General features: G+C 37.9%; 1 protein-coding gene across 2 annotated transcripts in view; it reads right to left on the bottom strand.

Annotated features, from left to right (window-relative positions):
* Positions 1-14696, bottom strand: part of SHANK2 (SH3 and multiple ankyrin repeat domains 2) — a 319794-nt gene that overhangs the window by 212839 nt on the left and 92259 nt on the right. For both annotated transcript variants that reach the window (XM_072864803.1, XM_072864804.1), the window contains one exon: positions 12077-12246. In XM_072864803.1, coding sequence (XP_072720904.1) covers positions 12077-12246 — 170 coding nt within the window. The remainder of the gene's footprint in view (positions 1-12076; positions 12247-14696) is intronic.

Genomic DNA, 14696 nt, shown 5'->3' with positions numbered 1-14696 from the left:
CCCAAGCACATCTCTTTGCTAACGTATGCATATGGTTTTCAAGACCTGGAATAATACCTCTGCAGGGTATTTCAGTATGGTAGGGCTATTAACTTGCTCAGAGCTACTTTGATGATCTCCGCCACAAGCGCTCTTTGCGCTGTTATAACATACCTTATCAGGCTTTAAAATCGTAGTCCCTGAGCCTGACTGCAATTGAGTTCTGTATCAGTGGAACTGCTGTGACTCAATGGCATTGAATTTGAACTTGATTTGCACTACTCTAGAGTAAGATGAAAATCAAATCAATGAAAAGGCCAAAAAAACAATAAAAAATCTTGGTAATACTAAAGAGGTAGTAAGAAGCCTGGTTTGACACACCAGGATCTGTAAAACTGCATTTGAAATTAAATGTTTACCTAGCTTCTCATTAATGCAATCCTAAGCTATTTTTGGTATTACTTACAGAGCATGGATATCTATTAACAGAGATATTTGACAGAAAAATGTTTTTAAATGTGTCAATTTTAAGTCCTTTAATGTAGTAAATTCAGAGATACAGATGCCATGAACTGCATATTTACACATCACTGGCAATAAGAAGCACGTATTAAGCCCCAGGAAATAATTCATTAAGGCAAAATCCTACACCTGGATGGGTCCCAAATGCACAATTTATCAAGCACCTTTCTGGCATATATGAGGAAAGCCATACCCACCCAGGTAGCTATGGGATAATGGGGGAGGGCACTGACCTTGGAAGACACCAACAACTCTACAGTGACACTTAAGCTGAATAACACATTTTTAGCATGCCTTTTCTTTTAGTTGCCTAACACCTATTGATACTGTTAACATAAGCAGAAAATATTTCATCTCTACATTTAAATGCAAGAAAAAATGAAGAAGCCAGATCTCTGCTTTTATTGTATTAATAAAATAAATAATACAAAATCAAAGTATTAATAAATATAAATTTGGGGCATAATTAATGAAAAATATGTTAACAAATTCCAGTTGTTATTGAACATTTTTAAAGCCTGTGCACATTAACACACCAAGTCAATTTGATAATTCAATGTTACACAAAACAGAAGCCTATTCATTCATCCAATATATATTGGGTATTCATCAGCTTCCAATATATTAACAATGTAACCTCTGTTCACATAAGAATAGAGTGCATTTCTTATATATGACATAAGAAAGTGAAAAAGAGATATGTAGATATAAGAGATATAAGAAAGTGAAAAATAAAAGAAATATGAGATAATATCTATATAACATATATAGATATTATAATTATTGTAGGATCCTACTGTACATTGATTTAACTTCAAATCATAAAAGGGAGTGTAGGACTCCAGCCGAAAGAAATTTCAAAATGTGAGACAGTGAAAGATTCCTATTGCAAGTAATTAGGTTTTTTTGAGGAGAGTTTTCAGCGCTGAATCTCAGTCCTGATTTCACTCCACAACCTGGCAAGATAGGGAGAACAAAAACTACTTAGAGATCGAGAAAGACTTCCCTAATTCAGTATTTTATTAATCTCTCAAATCTGCTGTTTTGACGCTCCAAATTACATGGACATTTCCATCTCCAAAAAGCATTTGCACTGTAAGAGGGAAGTTGGGTATTTCACACCCATAGAGTAATTTCATGTGTTTATGGTAGCAGCAGCTGATAAGACATCCAAATCAAGATGGGAAAAGAAATTTGCTTTGTAAGTCCATCTGTGAGTGTAAGGCAAAAAGCGATTACTACAGAGCAAACCCAGTCCCACTTTAGATCATTATTACATGAATTACTAACTATTAGTGATTTCTAATAGCCAGAGCAAAGCAAAACTACATGTAGTCCTGCCTGAAGACATAACGACTATGGAAAAGAGGTAGAAGGGGAAATGAGGTGTTGCCAGAACGCAGACAGCCTTCACGATTCTGGTTCAAGCCTGTCTAGAGATTACATCTACAAACAAAATGACGGTACCTTTGGACTTACTGTCAAGGAAAAACATCATTATGGGTGCCAAGAAAGGAAGGGAAAGCCTGATGGAACTGCAAGAGGCACAAAGATGACCCAAGAGGCAAACGTGGGGTCGCCAGGGATACAGCTGATGTGCAGAGACAGAGACAAATAGTTGGTGAGATGGAGGAGGAGCACATATGGCCTAATACTCAAAACGTAGAAGTTGAGATCTAGATGGTTCTGCACTACCAAAAAACTTGAAAGAATCTTTTTAATATATCTCAGGTGGTACCATTAATAGGAAATTCTGCAGCAGGAGCCAAAGCCATAACAATCTACATATCTATAAAAAGTGGCAACACTTCACGTGTTATGACGTGGATAACTGGGAACTGAAAGGATAAATCAAAAAATGTAATTTATCTTTTGTACCCATGAATGCTTTTCCAGAATGAGGCCTTAATTTCTGTCTTTTCCCTCTCACAATAGTGCTTAAGAGACACGTTGTAATAGATAATTTGGTACCAGCAAGAGATTGTCTAATCAACATTTTCCCTTCTGAAGAAAGGTAACAATGATAAATCAAACATAAACATAATATAACAATGGTAAGTCAAAGGATAACTTTCCCAAAATTAATAATTAAGCTTTATCATTTGAAGTATTTTTTCCTTTTGCTTTTAGTAAAAACAAAAGATGTGGTTGCTATGGCAAGGGCAGGCCAGAGTCGTCTTATGCACAACATGAATTACAAAAAGAATCTGATGTTATAAGAATAAAATTAAGGTTCTAGTAACATCATGAATCCTGATATGACTTTTCACAACAAAAGTATAGTTTAAAACAAGAATTACGTTCAATTATATGAATAAAACTGCAAATCAAAATTGGACAACTACCAAACAACTGAATAACAGGAAAACATGTAAAAGCAGGAGCCTATCAGTGTCTTATATTTTAATGTCTTTAAAGTATTATGCTTAATATCAGCCAGATTCTGCTTTGCCAAAGTCCAGAAAAAAACACAAGAAAATTATATATAGTGCCAATTGAGCGTAGGATGTTTTGTCTCTTGCAACTTCTGTAAGTTTGTTGACAATGTATATATTGTAACTAACATTAATATAACATACTCATCTCAAACAGCTGAATTACTCAATGTATTATAAAAAAATCACTTTAATCAAAACAACAAAAAAATTTATTCTTCCACATTACAGCTCCCTTCATTATGCCACAATCAAGAAACAGAGTGTATTTTTCCATCAAATGATGGTGCATACTGTGTCTAAATTCCTTGTGATATTGAAATTTCAGTGAGTGAATTATTCTAGGTATCCTTATTTGCAAAAATATCAATGAAATCCACAGCCAAATTCAGGCCATTTTCTTTATAGCTGCTACAGGATGTATCTGAAATGTCTTTGTAATACCTACAATCAATTTTTGGTGCTGTATAAACTGCACTCTTCCTTCCTGGGAAAAGAAATAATTATATGGATTGGGAATGACAGCTCATCTTCTGGAAAAAGAAGAACACTTCTACAACCAGGCGAAATAAGAAAAATGAACAGAATGGCAATAAAGTAAAGTTGAAAATCCACTGCAAAATCTAGCAACTGAACGAGCCTATGCTGATGTAAGAACTATCAGAGCTAAAAGTAAGAGTTGTATCTGCTAAGCAAGAGCAGCTGAAGATCCCAACACCATGAGTGAGATGCGGGATTGTGTGAGCTGAAAGCCCTCTAGAACACGCAGTAGAAAGCAGAAAACGCCACCATTTCATTCTTAATGTGAAAGGGATGGTGAGTGTCCCTTCCATGCAAACTGCACCGTGAATATGTTATTTACCTTGATGCCATTGTTCTGTTATTGATAACAAATGCCATTTACCTAATGAAATACCAAGCGTTTTCATCTGAGTTTTAGCTAAGCAAGGTTCAGTGCAAACCTGAACTCTGTTTTTTTGTCTTGATGGAGCAATCTTCTGGATTTGCTTTTTTAAAATAAAATTTAAAATATCTTTTAGGAAAAGACTTTTAATTTCCAATGGGTAGAAACCTAACTTCTTTCTCTCAGAAATACTTAATATTATAATTTAGGCTTTTCTCTTGTAAAAGTATCTTTGTCTGATGTAAATTTTCAGAATTATTTGCCTTTTGGAAGGAGAGCTTCCAAATGACACATAATCTATGCAAGAATACCTATTTCAATGATGAAAACAATTTTGCTTAAAACAGCCCCTAAAATGGTTACAACTTAAAAAAGTATGTTCCTAACCCTGAGTTGTAATGGCAACTTATTTCCTAAGTATACATAGCAATCTAAACAAAAATTCAATGTTTGATCTATTTTTGCATACCACCAGGTAAATCAAAAACAATATTAAGAGACAAGTACTGTACAGAGTGACAGTCCTCTGCATCTGAAGTGCAACTTGACTCAGACTTTACACACAACATAAATGAAGGTCAGCACAAGTTACAACATAATCTTGCTCTCTCCTAAAGAGAGATATTTTTCTTAAAATCTGGTTTTAGTTTAAATTTTACTCTATTTCCTTATCTACCCCTCCCCTGTGATTAATGATGAACAGGATCTGTCTGTTCCGCCTTATGGGCAGACTGTTTCTGGCTTTCAAATACGTAATCAAGAGAGACCGATGCAACTTGAGATCAGTGCAACAGGACTGGAAAGGAAGTCATTGTCTATCGCCCTGATGACAACCACATCAAGGCCTCTAGCATGCAAACAAGGGACTGTGCCCCAGCTGCCATGTAGAAAATGTTCTTGTGCAGTCCACGTACAATCTGGAAGGAAAGCCCTGTGTATTGCAGTCAATGATTTGGTATAATTGACCTGAGCAGTCAGATTCGGCTGTGGCTCCACAGACATTTCTTTTAGTGGAGAAGCAAATTCAGCAGTTCTTTTCCTCCTTGGGCTGTGGGACCTCGCAGAGAAACCAAATTAGGGAAATAACATGGACAGAAATTATTCCTCACTTTTTAAACTTACGTTTAACTTCCAGTTTTGCTTCCAAAACAAAAGTGTGATCCAATTGTGGCTGCAAGGAGTTCATCTTTCTGTAATCCAAGTGACTCTGCTGGTTCATCTGAAAAGCAACCTTACCTACCTGTAAATCAGTATTTAATTGTCTGACTTATTCTAACAGTCTAACTGCCATACCCTGAGCTTACTGCACATCTCCTGGTTGTGTCCCATCAGTCTCTCTGGCCACCCACACCGCAAGCAGATGGTAAGACTAAGGAGCCTTAGCTCCAGGTTTTGGGTGCATGCCATAGCCCCAACCACTGGGGCCACAATCAGTGTCAGGCTAGATCCTGACTTAAAACAGCTTTTTATCTTTTATCACCTCTACTTTCTCAAGAAAAAACCAGTGCAAACAAGCAATGTTCAGGAAAAGGACCTTGGGATGAGAAGATGACAGTGACTATTAACAGAGCAACCACTCACTACGTCAGAATCTACAAATACAATAATCTGCACATAATCCTCTAAATCTGCAGAAATAGGGCTCAACTGAAATAGAAGTGAATGATCTGTGCTGTTCAAGATTTGGCCCTTTTTTTTTTTTTATTCCTTTTTTATCTTTGCCAACAACTTTCTATGAAGATCGTCTTTTTCCTGTTATTTGGGTGTCTCTTAAATAGTTTGGGGAAAGTAAAGGAGAGAAAAACAGAATAAGAAACAAATCTTCTGCACTGATTGGAATTTTGGACAGAAATTCAAATCAAGCATTGGAAAAACCCATCAGCTGGTAACAATTATCACCATGTCCGTTGAGGAAGATGTGGACAGAGTCAAGTTTGCTCTTCTCCACAATGATCTACAAACTACAGGTCAGGGGAATACAGAGTAGAGAGCATTAATCTGAGAAGAGGTCCCAAACCAACTTGGATCTGGAGCCTGTCCTACTGTGTCGGACTATGCTAGTGCACTCATATGCCATCCATAGCTCCTCTCCGTCTTCTGAGACTCCCTGTCTACTGAATATTTTGGGCCAGTTACTGACTACTGAAGGAAGGCTGGCTTTAAGTAGTCAGGAGCTAAGACGACGGGGATTTGTGGATGGTCTTATGTCCTAATCACTTTCTCGCAGCCCTGACAGCAAAGCGAGCTCTCCTGCTGGAGCGGGAGCAAAGCTGTGCCTTACAACACTTCGATATATCGGTTTGAAGCACAACTCTCTCCTGCTCTTCAGATACAAGCGACTTGAAGAAATGAATTAGGTTATTACCTGTAATGAGTCGTAATTATTTATCTTAGGAATTTAAATCAAACCAATCAAGTCAGGAGACAGCAAGGAAGCAAAATAGACCAATGAATCTGGGTAAGATTAATATTCCGTTTGACATTAATTTCATCCTTTGTATAAAAGAGTAGCAAAACAATGCTTATGCAAACCTCTTAGGTTAAATTTTGCTGCCATGCTTATTCACACAATGTACAAAACGCTCCTGAAGAAAGAAAACAGCATTTCTGAGGCTCTTCCCTCTTCAGTATTTTATTTACTAATCTAACAAGTGCCAAAGCCCAGGAGACCAACTTTCCTTCTGCCCACAAGCACTGTCTGTTAGCAATATCTTCAAGCACAGCAGGGGTTTAATAATCTTTCTTTTTCAAAATGACTTACAAGTAGATTTCCCAAGAAATGAAAATGTTAGCGATATATTTGGATTGCCCTATCGGCTGAGATCACACTGAAATAAAAGTAGTGTTGCAAGGGTCAATATTTCTAATGCTGAGAACTACTGACTTTCTGCCTAGAACAGATGCTTGAATCACTACTACTGAATTACTACCGTTTTCTCTGACCCCGGAGAATGTAGCTGAGAACAGACCTTGGTTGTGGTAAACTCTTTTCCGATGTGCAGACTGTGCCTGCACAGGAGGCACCTCAGAAGGTTCATGAAAAAGTCTGTTGGAGCATATTTGAGATACTGAAATAACTCCCCATTTTTCCAGATACTAAGCACTAGAAAATTTGTTTAATCACAGTAAGAGTTAAAGAAACTGAGCATTTTCCAAAACTAGCCCTGTATTCTGTTTGCCTTCCAGGTGAAAGAGAGGAGACACTAATATCAGGGCGGGCAATAAAAATAAGAGGGGAAAGTAAAAATTTACAATTGGAAGCCACCCATGGACAAACTATACAATGATCTGGGACCTGAAAATTGGAAGAAATAACTAGAAATCACATGGCAAATGGCAATGCTGTAATAAAAACACATAGAAAGACAAGAAAAACAAAACTGAGAGCAGGGTGAGACTTCAAAAGTTCTTGAAGTATTTGAATCAGGCAACCATGTGGTATTTTTCTTTCTAGGTCAGTGAGGGATAATTCACATGCATTTCAGGTATGTTTTAATATAACATAAATTCTGAAAACAATTTTGATTGTTTTGTTTCTACATGACCGGAGATTGTCTGCCCCATGTTGATTGGTACCTGGAACTCGTTTCTGTTACCTTTCCAACAAGGTATGCAGGTACAGATTTGAATCACAGGTAAGCTGCTCGAGGATGCAGATACTTCTGTATTGCTTTACCTTCATGACACAGAAAACTGCTAATTCTTCGCTCACAAAGAACTTTGGAGCATTGCCTTCTCTTCATACATCTGAGTTTTGTTATAGAAGAGGCCACTTCTAGTGTAAGAATTAAATCTAGCAGCGCAAAAGCTGATTAAAATACATTTTACAGGTACTTTATATATGTGTGTGTGTGTGTGTGCGGATTGTGGCAGATTTATTGCCATGGACTTTTAGATATAAAATGAAGGAAGAAACAAAATATGTTAAAAGTGTTTCAGTGAGGAATGAAGCTAGCTCTTCTTCATTTATGTGAAAACATAAGATTAGGGTTGTTCGGATTTATTTTTACAACAGCCATGGCCCTTCTCTCATGAGTGGCAGACACACAAATGATGTCAGTATGTATGACTAACAACTAAAAATAAAGCAGATATTTTTGTACAGGCTACGTAATATCCTATTAATACAAGACCATTTTGTTTAGTTTACATTGTCTTTGGACCTTGCCCATTCACAGCTTCTCTGAGCAGTTTCCTTGTATCATATACTGTGAACTATTGCTACTCATGCATTTCTAGTGGTTTTAGAAAGAAAAAAAAAAATCTGCCTCATCTTCATCTGATGAAAGCACTTTTCATCAAGAGTTTCACCCCTCTCCATGACCCTTCTAATTCTACCAAGTTAAAAAAGAAAATCCATAGAAAAATTTCCCAACTAATCCCTTTCTCTAATATGTTGTTCTGGGTTTTTAAGCCCTTAATAAATGCCTTGCTACATCTTTACTGTGATTAGTCTCATGGGATGTACATGTGATGAGCATCTCCCCAGGGTCAGACCTAACACGGGTCAGAATCCCATAGCAAATGCTAATACACGTTTGAATCCCCCCAAACCACCCAAGAAGCCAGTACGTTAGCATCAGTGTTCTATACAGAACAGTGCAGCTCCCAAATTGGCAGAGGAGAGGGGCTAAGACAAAGCTTTTTTATTTCTTAAAGGGGAGGCTAAGGTGTTTCCAAAGTGAGGAGAAACTGAATTCCATGGGGTTTAATGTTTCATTTCCTCCAAGCACTGTACACGGTGAGTCGCTAAACCCCAAACAGGCATGTGGACCCCCAGAAAATCAAAACCTCAGTGCTGACTGGATCATGGTCTTGCTAAGCAAGTCTCTAAAAGACAGAAAATATAGCCGGTACCGAGTGGAATTTCTGCTCAGAAAGAGGAAAAAAAGCAGGACCTCCTTATAGCCAGTGGTTCTGGCACTGGCACAGCACGCGAGAAGTACTGAGGGTAAGAGCTCTACCGCCTGTGCTTTTGGATGATGGAGAGGGAGCCTATCAATCTCTCACACTAGAGTAATTTTTAAAATTGTCTATAAATACTTATATTTTGACTGGAACAGGGACATGAATCCAGATTTAATTGAACCTGGATTTTTGTCACATATGCTAAGTTTGAATGTCTTCCTCAACACTGTTATACAACTGAGACCTTTGTAAAGCATCGCTGTCCTTACCTGGACTCTTCCTTCTCTACATGACCTTGTTGTGTTCATTCTGACATATTTTTTGTGACAACTGAGGAACCATTGACATGGTAACATGCAATAGGATTTGATCTTGTTCTGGAAGTTTTTCCTTTGCTTAGCAATGGGAGTCGGTCATTCGGTGTTCCAGCCTTGCCATGCAAATAGCCTTAAATTACGCTCCACAAGATTTCATCCTAAGCAGTGACACTGACAATCCCTATGTACACTTTTTCTTTTTCCAAACTTTTTCTAAAAGCAGACTGACATGTATAAACATCTCACTAGACTTTACTGCATCAAAGTTCTATAAAATGCTCTTAAAACAAGTGTGCCTGCAAATGCTAGACCCCTACCAGATTTTAATTCAATGTGCAAATCATATACTTGAAGCTGAAAAAATAATCCCTGCAGGGATGATTTGACGTTGGATGGGCATGTCCCCCGTTTTCTAACAGTCATTATTAATTTATAGTCAGTTTCAGTAAACATAGATTTTCCCTATAAATAAAGATGCAAAACTCACAGGCCAGACACGATCTCATTTTCTGTTTCAGCATTTTGACATTCATTGGTTAGCGTCCCCCACAAAAATCGTTGGTCTCAAGTTTAGATCATACTATTGTAAGAAGATTTGAAAAGCGGACTAATTCCTTCTTGCATTGTCATAATAACTTAGAACCAAGGGCTCCTGAACTATTTCTTTTTAAAATATTAAACTCTTCAGTGAAATTTAAATCTCCTCTTCTTGGGATATTTTTGCATATAATAGTTTCAAATTCTAATGTAAACAAGCAGCCAGATAACGAATGCCCCTACAAAATTCAGCATCCCAAGCAACCTGTTGCACTGTTTCCTCTTTTGCCAGGGAACACATTTTTCGTCTTGTCTTTCTCCAGAACTGCCTGGAGGCTCTGTTGTTTTCTTCTGGTGACAAGAATCCATGTTGATCTTACATCCTCTACATAAACAAAAATATTGCTACATCTTTAAATCCAACAAGTCAACCGAACACAATTGTGTAGGGATACAACGTCCCCCAAAGAATGGATGATGGTGCTCACCCATACTCATTCCTTATCTATCGGCACCTCCTAGATCTCTGTAAACACACTCAGTGTAGAACGTTATTTAGTACCACTCATGACCCCCAACGTTTCATCCTTTGTAGGTACCAGCAATTCTTCCTGGTGTTGTTAAGTTTTCTGAGATTACGAATAAGCAAAGAGTTCCGGGGTGTGCTTCAGTCTCACTTTTTTTAATCCTTTTTTTTTTTCTACTATAAGCGACTTTTTTTTTTTCATTTTCTTGTAATTGACCAACAAGCATCTTTCTCGACTGTTTTGTTGCTTTCTCTCCTTCCAGTGAGAACTCCATACTACATACAGAAGACCCCAGGCCTTCACATTTTAACCCAAGAACCAGTATCGTTTTGTAAAGGTATGAAAAGATCACATTTGTTTTTACTTTGCTTTACAGTTTTGCAGGACAGTTACTCATAACGTAGCTTTACCTCTCTTGAGATTGTACCCCTTCTTTTGACACTTGAAGGCTTTTATGAAGTGTTATTATGCATTACTTCTCTTGCATTTATTCTCATATACTGGGTGCTGGCAAAGCTGGTTCCCAAGCCATGCAAAGCTCTGTCAATTTTGTTTGAATTTAAAGATGACTTCCGCTTTTCATGACTTGAATTTTATTTGATATTTGGCATTCCAAAGAAATTCTATAACCCCAGAGTTTTGCTTGCCCTCTATTAATTTTACTCTAGCCTAGATAACTTCCATTAACTGGGAACTTTTGTAATGTTTTATGATGTGTTCACATGGGCTCTTCCAAAAGTTCTTGTGCACTATTTTCTTTAGATCATAATCATTGCTTCCTACCTGATCAGGGCACAGTCTCCCAGACTGCAAAATTACCTTTCAGCCCTACAGACATCACCAGCTCTCCTAAGTTTAACCTTCCTCCTTCATCCCTGCATTGAAAATGAATCCTGCATATGTTATATCTTTAAGTGCAGCATTCTTCAGATTTCTGTCCTACACCTTCTGAAGGCCCAACAAAAATTATTAAACCCACAAACGTTTCAGAATCAGCCACATCCAAAAATAAATATACAAAAATACCTTCTAATGGCTCCCTTTTTTTTTCCTACTACTGTTTGCAGGCTCAAGGGAGGAGATATTTGAAGTCTTCCTTTGTAAGATAAGTAGTTTCAGTTGCAAGGAAATTTTCAGCTGCTTAACACTTTTCTTTAGGACAGTGAATTTATTCCCTTTTATTTGATTTCTGTAACTGGTATTTCGTTTGTATGGATTGAGCAGAAAGTCTTTTTGTTCCATGACCAGTTTTACCCGGATGTGCAAAACCACAGCTGAAACCGCGTAACAACGCACCCTTAGGAGGGTCAATCCTGTAAACCACATTGCCCACTTTCTCTGCCGTACCTGGCTGTACTTACTGTCTTCAAAATAATAACACAAAGTCTGGCCTTGATTTTAACATATTCTTAGTTGGGAAGTGCACCAGTGGACAGAAATTATACATGCACCGCCACACCTCCTCCCCCAAATATTTACAGTAGGTTCTACCTACCTACTTATCCTAGGTCTCACAAGGGGACTTCTTCTACTTAACCAATAAATTGTTCCTTGAGGAAAGGGCCTGAAACAGGCTTGACTTTATCCCTGTTTCCTTCCTGAGCTGCTTAGATAGCTGACATGTTTACAACCTTTTAAAGCCCTGGAGTTGTCTTTCTATAGTGACTACAGAAACAAATTACGTGCTCTGTGTAAAAGACAATGCTGCTATTACTGCACATATTTCTGAATTTTAGTAGCACTTTGAAGTCACTTCCAGTTCAAATGGTATCTGAAAATGCATTGGTTACAAAAGAGAACTAGGAACAAAACACCCTGTAAAGAAACAAATGCATAAAAGCACTTCTACTGAACAGAATTTTTTTCCCCTAAAATAGAAGAGAATTTTAAAATAAAATTTCCGTCTAGCAGAAGAAAATGTTTATTCAAAATTAAATACATGCTCACCTTTGACTCTATCTCCTTTGTGCAGATGAATTTCCCCTTCTCCTTGAGGTTGATATGGCTTCACGACAATAAAAAGTCTTCCAGGTACAGCACTGTAAAGCTTGCGTTTTGGACCCTGATAATCCAAGGCAGACAGAGTATCCTTGTTGGCACTAGGATTGTAAACGGCACTGGAAATTGAAATTAAAAAACATTAACTGGTTATTTAAAAGGGGTAAAGTTAATCATTTACCATCACACTAGCAGGATTAAATTAAGCAGTGAATAACATAATTGTCTTCCAGTAAGACATCTAACCCTGCGGAAAAAAATACACATTTTTCATCCTAAACACATTTTCAATGGTTGAAATCTTTCAATATGAAACATGATCAATATTCATCTGACCATGATGGCCTAGAAAAGAAAACACATAACACTAAAGTTTTCAGGTTTCCTGCAAATTAAACTTGCACATTCACAGACCCTGATGAAGTTTAAAATTGATATGCAAATTATACATTACAAGCATCACAATTTGTGAGAAAGACTTTAAAATGTCAGTATTTACAATTATTGCTGGGAATGGATATCTTTGTAATATTGTAACATTAACTGAACAATCAAGACAACCGAATTATTAACTGAATGGACTGAATAATCAAGTTACTTCATCACTCCAAGGCCTGGAACTACATTTTAGATCTGCACAAAGCATGGTTCTTATGGCTAACATATTCTCCAGAAGATAATTTCTTATTTATGGCAACCAATAGCTCTCCCAGTGACTTCAGAGTGGTATGCCCAGATAAGGCATAGGTCATCAAGAAACACACAAGAAGAAGAAATTATTGACAGCCAGTAAATGAAACATAAGATCATTATTAAACCTCCCCAAAAAATGAGTGAACTGTCAAAAATATAAAGTGAGAAAGAGGCAATTATTAAAGAGGGTGGGAAACCTATAGGAGGTATCATAACAAACTTGCAATACACTATTATTCAACTGTAAAAAAAAAAAAAACTTGAGGTCTTGCACAGAAAGTCTAGAAACCGAAAATATTCATGAGAAAGAAGAATATTCATAAAGATTTATGGGAAAAAGATAGGGTACCAAAGGAAGAAGAAAGATTTAATCATGGTCTAGCATTGTAACACTTCACTTACTTTCTTGTAAGGAGAAAGAAAAGACCTCAAACTGCAATAAGCAAAATAAAATACGAGGGCTGGACTTTACTGTTTCTTCACCTTTTTTTTTAACCAATCTCCTACAAAAATAGGAGTCAATAAGGCTCTCAATATAGGTAAAGAAGAAGTTGTCTGGTAAAAATCCAAAGATAGTGGATCTTTCGTATCGGGAACACTTCCATGTTCCTGCCGTAACTTCTTTACCGTTTGGAATAGCATCCCCCTTTCACCTCGTTGTTCTGTTCTTCTATTAATGTGAACAGGCGCTAATAAAGATAAGCTGTACTTAAGTGTCGAAAAGTGAACTCTGGTTGCACGTCTGTGATGGGAGTTTGCATCAGAAACCTCAGCCAACTCTCGCAGTTGTTCAAAGGAAGCCAGGAAAAGATGATGTTTGGGTTTCAGCTCTTGCTCCATTTCTTTTTCCTTACAAGCGAAAAAAGAGTCATCGCCATAAAAAAATCCAGATCTATAAACTGTTGCTATGCATCTGATTTCCACTTGTGTCAAGCTGTATTTTAAGCCTAGTCTGGTAGCAGCCAGGTAGCAGCTAGTCACAGTGTTATGACCCAGCATCTTCTTTAATTCCTGTCACAGAAGATTCATTCATTTTCTCTCTTACTGAAAGAGGAGGGGGAAATGGCACATTTAACCTTCGCACTGAATGCATCATTTCTCATGAGACAGGCTTACTAATGGAAATCAGGGCTGTAACATGGGATAGATGACTTCTTAAAAAAAGATCTTGCCCCTCCCGCCTTGTCCCCAGCTTGGGCTCCCAGCCCAGCAAGTCCCATGCCATGAAGGAGCAGGAGGAGGATGCAGAGATTTCAGAAGACATGTGGACACGTTTCCCTCCCACCCAGAAGAAGGTGGCCACCCTTGATGGCTCAGCCCTGCCTGAGGCTGTGCTGGCACCTCCTTTCACTAATCACTGTGGGACAAATTCCACAGGAAGGGTGCCGGCTCCCCTGCCTCCCCCAGCTCCCTCCCCAAAACCAGTTTGGTATGAAAAGCAGCAGCCTCACGGCCAGACAAACACCTGAGCCACACAGGCTGTACAGATCACATGAACCCCTTCCAGCACCACTTTCCAGCCCTCTCCTTTCCACAATGCAAACCCCACAAACCTCATTGACCCTTTATCATACTCTAACCTTCTCCATTAATTAACCTACCCCTTCTGGCTGCTTCTGCTCCAGAACCCAATCTACTGTTATGTCAAAAAGGGCTTTTTCATCCAAGGGGAACAACAGCTTCGTGGTGAATGTATTATTTGCAAATAATAAGCAGAGACAGCAACAATTCGCACATTTAGCTGACAGTAAGTAGGTGGCCATACAGTTAAACAAAATCTGTGAGGAAAGTGTCATGTAAGGTGCCATTCATGACTGCAAAACTGGCCTGTGGCAAGAAAAGGCATTGCTTGCAGGGAAAATTATATATAAAATCC

Source organism: Ciconia boyciana, chromosome 6, assembly GCF_034638445.1.
Source record: "Ciconia boyciana chromosome 6, ASM3463844v1, whole genome shotgun sequence".
Lineage (NCBI taxonomy): Eukaryota > Metazoa > Chordata > Aves > Ciconiiformes > Ciconiidae > Ciconia > Ciconia boyciana.
Note: the sequence above shows the minus strand (reverse complement) of the source record. Positions and strands in the feature narration are given on the sequence as shown.